This window comes from Phalaenopsis equestris, unplaced genomic scaffold, assembly GCF_001263595.1.
Source record: "Phalaenopsis equestris unplaced genomic scaffold, ASM126359v1 Scaffold000002, whole genome shotgun sequence".
NCBI lineage: Eukaryota > Viridiplantae > Streptophyta > Magnoliopsida > Asparagales > Orchidaceae > Phalaenopsis > Phalaenopsis equestris.
In genome coordinates, this window is record NW_018164444.1 from 31,746,336 (window position 1) to 31,755,970 (window position 9,635).

At 33.0% G+C, this 9,635-nt stretch overlaps 1 protein-coding gene across 1 annotated transcript; it reads left to right on the forward strand.

Annotated features, from left to right (window-relative positions):
* The first annotated feature begins 6,937 nt into the window (after positions 1 to 6,937).
* LOC110018051 lies at positions 6,938 to 8,219 on the forward strand. The gene is made up of 2 exons (XM_020715276.1): positions 6,938 to 7,641; positions 7,731 to 8,219. The coding sequence occupies exons 1-2, from the start codon at positions 7,120 to 7,122 to the stop codon at positions 7,791 to 7,793; spliced, it is 585 nt and encodes a 194-aa protein (XP_020570935.1). The 5' UTR covers positions 6,938 to 7,119; the 3' UTR covers positions 7,794 to 8,219.
* Positions 8,220 to 9,635: the final 1,416 nt, after the last annotated feature.

The following is a 9,635-nucleotide window of genomic DNA, read 5'->3' on the forward strand; positions in this document are numbered from 1 at the left end:
TGTGGGAGGCAACCCATATGGGAGGCAACCCATAGTTATCAATATGTTTTTATTTTGATTGTTGTTTTGTGTGTGATTAACAAAATTAGGGTAGTATTTTTTATACTACTATATGCTAGTGCTGGTTTTAAGACTATATTTAGTGACCTAGACATGTTAGAATGAGAATTTGAACGTTAAGTTGACTGCTGCAAAAATGTGCACTGGCGCTTAAGCGCGACAATTTAATCACATGTACGAAATTAATATTCTAGAAGGTTTAACCGTCAATTAGTTTGTAAAAATGTGCCAAGGCAGTTCCTAGACGTGCCTAGAAGTTATTAGGAAGATTTAGGCCTATAAATAGAAGGTTTTGTGAAGGAATTTCGCCCCAGATCATTTTTAGCCCTAAAAGTCTAAGTGAAAGAGAGATTTAGAGAAAATGTCTTCATGGAAGATGGACTTGAAGAAGAAGGAAGAAACCATGAGGAAGATGTTCATTAGTCAAATTGCACAAGAGATGTATAATGGTTTCTTAATCGTTAGTATTGAAAAGATATTAGAGAAGATCAACAAAATTGAGAATACCATGACTTTACTAGAGACAAAGGTACTTGAGTTTCATGCACATCTAGAGCATATTGGATGGCAATTGAAGATGCAATTTAGCCACACTAGTTATATAAAGGAAGCAGATAAGGCGATGTTCATTAAGCAGAGGTGGATTGAAGAAGATAGTAAAGAGCTCGTCACCATCATCCGTTTTATCAACTCTATATTCTTGGAGAGACTAATGAAAGACAAGAATTTGTTCCTACAAATGAAGAATAGAATTAAGTTGTGTTAGAATTTGTGTGTTAGAAGTCATTGTTCTTAAGTGTGTAGTGTTTAAGTCGTGTTTTTAGTGTTTGTGTTACTTATGTGTTTAATTGTGAAATGATTGTTAAGTGCTTGTATTTAGAAAATTTTCTCATCCAAGACTCTTTGAAGTGAGAATCAAGTGTTAAATGTATTTGTACTCGTTTGTGAATTAATATAAGTTTATTTGTGTGAAAATTTTTGTTATTTTTAGCCTCGAATTGAAATAGTTATATGGGAGAATTGTGTGAGAGAGGGGAGTTATAGGAGGTTGAAAATAATCATTTAAGTGTTATGAGACCATTTAGGGGTGGTATACTTAGAAAAAGAGTGCATTTTACTTACATTTGAAAATTTTGAAATCGTGCACTGGCACCTAAGGGCCACATCTCGCGCTTAAGTGTGAGCTAACCTGAGAGAAGGACGCCTAAGCGCCACTTACTCGCGCTTAAGCGCAGGTTTGCGAACGATTAAAAGTGAAAATTTCACTCGAAAAACGTCATTTTTCACCCTCCCGTCATCTTCTTCCTCTCAAGTTCACGATTTTGGAAGGCTAGGGCACACTTTTAAGTGAAAATTTCTTGGTGGAATCAAGAAAAATTTGCTAGATTCAAGTTTCTTGAGGTAAGAGCTTTAATTCTATGCAAAAATTTTGGGTTTTCACCATGTATTTTGAGTACATTTGGAGAAATTTGAAAATTCACTATTCATGGTGAAAAATGAGGAAATATCTATGGAAATTGCATAGGAAGTGTAGTTTGTGCTTTTGGAAGTTTAGTTTAGTAGTTTAGACTTGATTTTTGAAGTTATTTTTGGAATTTATAAAATATGTAGAATGACACCAAGAGGATTAAAGGAAAGAGCCCTTTCGATTCGAGCAAGTTTGTGATTCGAGCAAGTTTGTAAGTTCGAAGGCTCAGGATCAGTACAGTGATGTATTACAATCACGAAAACTGATTCAGGAGCATTGCTTTAAGAATCCAGGTGGAGCCGTGGAAGATCTGATTGTTCGTCGATAGTGGAAACAATTTTGTTGTTGCAGTTATTTCTGTTGTTAGGGAGTTCTATGCAAACCTCCATGAGGCTGAAGACGATAGAGTTAAAGTCAGAGGCAATTTGGTATCTTTTTCACAGGAGGTAATCAAAAGTTTCTAAAATTAATTTGTTCTACCATTTGTAATTTGTTCTACCATTTGCCACCTGATACTTTATGTTTTTATGCAAATTATAGTCCGACTGAGGCATAATTAGAAGAGATTATTTCTTACTTGACTTTTGGAAGAGGACTCTGGAAGATCATTAATGAGAGGAGAGTTAACTTCCCAACTTCAAAGTTAAGTGCACCTGCAAATGCCTGACACTACTTTATTTCTGCTCGTCTGCTTCCAACAAATCATCTCAGTGAAGTTACCAGAGAGAGAGCGACATTAAATTATTGTATCCATGAAGTAAAGCTCATCAATATAGGAGCTTTGATTTATCAGATTATCATCAGTTCTGCCACTGCTGTTACTACTGCAAGTCTGGGATTTGTTTCCTTAATCTTTTTCATTATGTGAGCAGGCTGGAGTAAAATATGATAGCTGGGAGGAAGTATTATTACCTCTAAATCCCATCATTAAAGTAAATGTGAAGACTTACTCTGAGCATTCTATTTTTGGCTGGAGAGGAGGATTTTCTAGGAGCTATGGAATGAAGACGTCTGTTGATTCTACCTTTGCCGCTTCTACATTCAGACCATCTACCTCACGTGATTCTACATCTAGAGGTGAGTCTATTGAGACCCAAGATTAATTATTGCAGAGGATGATGAATCATATTAACTATACCGCTGATAAAGTTCAGAATTTAGAGCATTTTGCAGAGCATACTGATAGGTATAATAGGAAAAAAGAGTGATTATGAAGAGAAATTTAACTCATCTCTAGAGAACCTAATTAAGGGTGACCCAGGAGTGCAATTTCCTCCATATCCTCGATATCCTGATTATGAGCCTGCAGAAACATGGAATAGCGGTGATTCAGAGAGTGAGGATTAGGACTGAGAGATTTTATTTTTATGTTTGTATTATGTTATGGACTATGTGGTCTAATCTTGCTACATTTGCATCTGTGTGTTGATTTAGACTATGTGTTGTGTTTTGGACTTTTATGTTTTATTGTTATTGTGATGTTTGTGTTAGTTAGTATTTTGTTTTTGAAATTCTAGGGTAGTAACTGTTGTGAGTTTAGTATTGTGATTTAGTTAGTTTAGAGTTTAACTTAATTTTATGTCTTTTGAAAAGTTGAAAATCTTGCTAACTTAGATCTTAAATTTAAATTTCAGAAACTGCTACCCTGTATTTTTCTTTTATCATGTTTGTGACTTTGTTTTTATGCTGAGATTGTGAAGTCAAAGTAGTATGTTTGTTTGCTTCTATGTTTGAACCCACTGTTTAGAAGTCTATTGAATCTCTACATGTTGAATTGAAATGAAAATAGTAGAAAATTTGATTAAAATTAATTTTACTCCTGATTTTAGTTTTATACTTATATAATTAGGGTATAGAAAATTTCTATTAGCATGTTATTTTAATTTTCATTTCTGCTTAATGTTAAAAAATATGGTGGGGGGGGGGGGGGGAGGGTGGGAATGATAAATATTTTCAAAACTTGAATTTTATTTGTTCTCAAACGTGCTAGAAATGAATTTTATTTGAAAAGAAAAAAAAATGATCATGTATATGAGTTATATTAGGGAATTAAAATTTGATTTTAGAAATGAGTAAGAGAATTTAGTTAAAATTTTTAGTAATGAAGAAAAACTTTAAGTTAAAAGTTTTTAGTGTAGAAAATGTTTAATATAGTGTAACTATCTTCAGTAAGACAAATTGTATTTTTGAAAAATTTAGATAATTTAGACTTTTATTTTTAACACTTAAATTTCTTTTATTACAATAATTTTCAAAACTATTATTATATTTTTAAGTAAAAGATTTATATCAAGGCTTTATTTTAAGAAAAGAGAAGTGGAATTTAAAATTATTAAAGGTCTATCTAGATATAGTAATCCTTGCCTTAAAAAAATTGTAAGGGAGGAGAAGCTTGATGATTAGTGCCTAATCAAAAATTGGTTCCACTTTTGATCTTTTTAAAGTATAAGACTTGAGAAACTCTTTAGCTTAGTGATATAATATAATGAGTAAAATTATTTAAAATAAAAATTTTTAATTAGAGATAATAAAAGGACTAAATTCTAAATTTGGAAAATCTAAAAATATTTCTGAATTAGATAGGAACTCATATTTTTATATTTCTTAAATTTAAAAATTTCTAAACTTTAAGTTAGTCTCATTTACTGAATATTTTTTCTAAATTGGACTACTATATTTACTGAATATTTTTTCTAAATTGGAAGGTATTTTTTGTTTTTTTTTCAGGTACAAGTAAAAATGTGAAAAATGCTTAAAGGAGTGAAAAAGAATCAAATTTGGAGCAAATAGGTGAAAATTGTGCTAAAGTATTTTGGTGCCTAAGCGCCTGTTAAAAAGAGAAGGCCGCGCCTAAGCACCAGAGGCCCTGCATTTAAGCGTCAGAGGTAGTTATTTGATGAGTAAATTCGGTTTTGCAAATTTTGAAGAGGTATTTGGGTCACCTTTTGACATAAATAGGTGGTTACAACCACCAAGGACGAAAATACTTGTAAAAGGAGGCATCCCTTGGTGAAATACATCGAATCAAGACATATTTTGAAGAGATACCAATACACCTATTATAAAATTATAAAAGAAGGAAGATTGAATCTTTGAAAGTGTGTGTGTGCTTGAAAAGAGAAAGTTTTGAAAGTTCTTAAAGAAATTGGGGAGTTAGTTTGGAGAGATTTTCAGGCACCACACCAAATATTTACTTTATCCTTTTATTTTAGTTTTATATTGAGAGTGTTGTAAAAGAGAAGAGATTCAAAGGAACTTTAAGAGTTTGGTGGAGGATTTGAGATAAGTTTTATCTTTTGTTTTAGACTACTTTTGGTTTTAATTGAGACTTATTGTTGGTTTGATAATGATTACTACTTTTAAACTAAAGCGTGGTTTTATTTTCTCCATGGATTCTGAGTAGTTTTCTCTATCTTTCTTCTTCAAATGATAAGTAATTAAGTGTTAGATGGAAGTTGTGGAAAGTATTAATCTTTAATGTTGGAAAAAAGTTGTGATGATTTAAATCCATGTACTTTATTTACTTCTTGATTTGACCAATCCAGATGTTAAAATTTGTTGTGAGAACATGTAAGAATCGGACTGATATTGTCTCAGTCAACAATTTGAAAGAATCACATGAGGTTGTATGAATGAGAATCTAGTTCATATGATTGAGTGCAAATAAATAGGGAAATATTCATTGAAAGGTGTAGAGTTAAAGGACTTTAAAGTGACATGTTAAAGTCCCCAACTTGTTTTATTATTTTAGGTTCTGATACGAGATGCCCCCAGGTGGAGGGAATCAAGGAAACTTTAGAGTGAGAGCTGGTATCTTCCCTGCTTAGCCGGTCTTCAAAACTATTCAAACTTTAAATTAGCCAATGTTCTTTATAGCATCTCTAGTAAGGGTAAAAAATATTATTGCTCTCATTTGGCACAACACAATTTACATACTTCCACAATATAATTCCTATACATATTACTGATTCATGATAGGGAGAAATATATTTTATATTTAGTGATTTTCTTCTACAAAAACTCAAGTTATCTTTTTAAGTTGTTACTGTTTTATCAAATTATCAAAAATACCAAAAATATTTAAATTTTATTCATTATTGAGAAAATATCTATAGTTTAAGTAATTGACTTTTTAAAAAATAGAAAGTTTGTGCATATTGAATATTTTCCTGTGGGTTTGATATTCAGGTCTTAATATAAAAGTCCTACATTACTTGATAACGATACGTATACTTGCGTAGTATCCCAATATGTATAAATTAAAAAGTTAAATTCTTATTTTTCTTCAGGATCAAGTTTTTGGTTTTGTTGCAAAATAAGGAAATATAAGTGAAAAATATAATCAGAGCTATTGTTATACTGTTGCATATAAACAATCAGAATCAAGTTCTTGGCGCCGTTGCCGGGGAATTGAAGTGAAAATTGTAAAGAATCTATTGATTTTAAAGCAAATTTTTTTTAGAAAGTCTTATTTAAAATTTAAAAATTATTGTATCTTATTTTTGTGTGTGTTTAGTTTTATTTTATTTTATTTTAGTGTATGCGTAGTTCAGGTTCTGAAGGACTAGTGCCCTACAATTATAAATTAGAGAGAACTGTTAAAAAAATCAAAAAAATCAAAAAAATTAAAAATCTTGAAAAATCTAAAAAAAATTACAGAAATGACAAATCAAAACAATCAAAATGCCGAAATTCATTAAGAGCTTAGACCTTTAAAAGATTATGCAACCCTACTGTAAATGAACTTCATTGTAGTATTCAAAAACCTATTGTAGTGGCTAATTCATTTGAGCTTCATTTGAGCTTAAACCTATATTATCCCAATGATATCAAATAATCAGTTTGGGAGATCACCAACTGAAGATCCAAATTTACATCTTGCCAATTTCTTAGACTTTATTGCATTCTGATTTTTAAAAACTTTCAGGAGATTTCTTTCATAGACTTTCACTTTATTTTATTTTGGTTTATTCATATCTCTTTTTGTTGCTATATTTAGGATTATAACATCTGTAGGACTGTTCTTTCCTGGAAATTTTCATGAGCAGCTTTGATATCAACATATATCCGGGCTAGAGTTTGCAGAATTTTTCTAATTTTCTTACAATTCTTTTATTTGATTAAATATGAATTTTTAGGAAATTTTCAGAATTTATTTTAAGGGTTTACTCTGAAAAAAAACTCATATTTAAAATACATATTAATCATTAATTTTTAATCTAGTTACTATTAAGATTTAATTTTGTAAAAGAATAAGTTTAAAATTTATCAAATATAATTTGAGAAAATTCATTATGAAGTTTAATTAGTTATAGATATGTACTCATTTGAAAAATAATTTAATAGTTTAATAATATTCAGATCCCCAATAATTCTAGGCATAGTGTGAAAGTTGGCCCCCGCTCGTCCGTCCCCACAATACTCTCATTAATAATTGCCTTTGCCCTAACGTCCTGCCACCCTCGTCCACCCCTCTCTCTCTCTCTCTAGATTTCCATTCTCTTCCTAAACTTCTTTTCTTTCTCTCTCTAGATTTCCTCAAATCCGTGACCCTTTTTCTCCCCGATTTGAGCGGGAGACAGACGGAGAGCATGATCGGTCGACACCCTTTTCCCCTCCTCTTTACCCTCATCCCACTAATACTCGTCGCCGCTCCGACGAAAGAATCGGCGGTGGCGGATGCGGAGGCTCCGGCGAAGACCGTTTATGAGGTTCTACGACGTCACGGTCTTCCGAGCGGCCTCTTCCCTAAGGGCGTACGCGAATTCCACCTCGACGATGAAGGCCACTTCGAGGTTCATTTGGATGAAGAGTGCACCGCAAAATTCGAGACGGATGTTCACTATGCTCGCAACATCACCTGCACCGTCAGCTACGGCCAGATCGCCTCCATCTCCGGCCTCTCAGCACAGGAGCTCTTCCTCTGGTTCCCCGTACGAGGCATCCGCGTTGACATCCCCAGCTCAGGTCTCATCTACTTCGATGTCGGCATCATCTACAAACAGTTCTCCCTGTCTCTCTTCGAAACCCCTCCCGATTGCTCGCCCTCCGTCACTCCGCCTTCCCGCGATCACCGCCTCGAGGGAACCCGCATCGCCCAGATCGTTTCCGAGGTACCCTTATTTCTACCTTTTAATTCCCCTTTCCCTCATTCTCCATCCAATTCTTGAAGTCACGGAAATTGTGAATGGGGTTGGAGCAGAGCCAATCTGGGAAGCTGAGGTACGATCTTGATCAAGAAGATAAAGTGAGGGCCGTCATCTGATCTTGGATGGCTGCAAAAACTTCTTAGTTTGTTCCCCATGATTTCACGCATTGGCTGCAGCTTTTTGCTAGGTATTCCCTGATTCGACTCTGTTTCTGTGCTGTTGGTGTGTTTGTGTGGTTGCGGTATGAAATAGCGCAGCAGATTAATTAGTTTACCGGCTTGTCATAGCCGCTTAAGTTCAGTTTTGGCCGTGTGGTAATGGAGGGAGACGCCGGAGGTCATCCTGGTGCTTTCGCAGCCAACACAGAGAGGGAGTAGTTGTGATGGGAGAGAGAGAGTGAGAGAGTGAGAGAGCGAGGGGCAGAGAGAGAGAAACGGTGTGAATTGCGTGCAATTACTGTTCCTTAACGGAAGTTTTGTCTGTAAAATGGGTTAAATGTAAGTTAATTATATATTTATGTATGATATATAAATTTCTAGAAATAATGAGGTATCTTAGCTCCTGTTATAGAAAATAACTAGGCTTTAGGGTGTAAAAAGAGTTATAAAAGGTACAAGCATATTTTACTTTTCTAACAAGAATTGTAAGAAAAAGTTCTTAATTAAATTACAATGAATAGAAAGTTGCAAATAATAATATATTATAGGGGTGGGTGTAGGCTTAGAAAAGGAATTATTGCTTTGGCTTACAAAATTATAATTGGCTTCATTCTAAGGGTTTGTTGGGACAATTTTATACCCGTTATGTTTCATACCGCAATCACGATTCTGTTTGGGGATTTGCTTTTAAATAATGTGGTAAAAAGTTATTTTAAAGTGTGATGGTTATAAGAAAGGTTTCGTCTGATGTTTTGAAAAAAATATATCTAAGAGGTTGTTTTATCCATCAGAGTTTTATAACCGTCTTTTTTAAAAAATTAAGGTCCCCCCAAACACTCTTGTGGGCATCACTTCTCTTTTTGAGAGTTAATAAATTTATTTTTTTTTTAAATTTGGTCAAATAAATTTATTGAATTACCTTTGGATGATTGTGATATTTTTTTTAAATTTGGTCAAATAAATTTATTGAATTTCCTTTGGATGATTGTGATAGTGTTTTCTTTTTTTATTTTTGTAAAAAAAAAAAAAAAGAATGTCAAATTTCAAAAGAGAAAGTTGCCTACATTTCAAAGAATTTCCACCTCGACGCCTCTTCCTACGCAAAGTCATTCAAACAAGACAAATGATCAAATTGTCAAAGCAATAATCAACTAAAATCCTCAAAACAAGATATTATGAAGAAAAAAGAGAAACCTTTGTCAAAGCAATGATCAACTAAAAATTTATAAGTTGTAACAATCCAAAAAAACACTACCAAAAGAATGCACCTATTCTAAATACTACACTACCAAGCGATCGATCTATACCCATAAAATTGGTCAGCCATCGCTTGGTCATCACTTGGTGATTTTATAAAACACTTGGGATTAGCAAAGATGCATGACTAACTATAGTAGTTCTATGTATCAAAAGGGAATGAAGTCGATTAATCATAAAATGATTGTGATTGTAGCCAGCCCCCCAAATTTGATGCAATTAGTTTCAATTATAAATAGCCCACCATCGTGAAGAGCTAAATGTGATGTGAAGTGTATTAAATGAATCAAAAGTGTAATTTAAAGATGCAATCATTGGAAGTACATTCACATGTATCATAATCAAGTTTTGAGTCATGCATGATCATTAATATTAATGAAATTAGTTGATCACAAATGCAAGCAGATTATAAAAAAACTGTTACACACTTAGAACCCCAACCATTACTCATGCTTCATATAAAATAAAGATTACTGTATTATTTTAACATTGCATTTTAAGAGCCCAATAAATTCATACCTAAATAAAAAATTAAAAAAAAAA

Excerpts from the sequence above, each read along its gene's own strand:
- LOC110018051 (XM_020715276.1), top strand. The coding sequence starts at position 7,120 with ATGATCGGTCGACACCCTTTTCCCCTCCTCTTTACCCTCATCCCACTA. Across the intron at positions 7,642-7,730 it reads TCGCCCAGATCGTTTCCGAG|AGCCAATCTGGGAAGCTGAG; the intron begins GTACCCTTATTT and ends GGGTTGGAGCAG.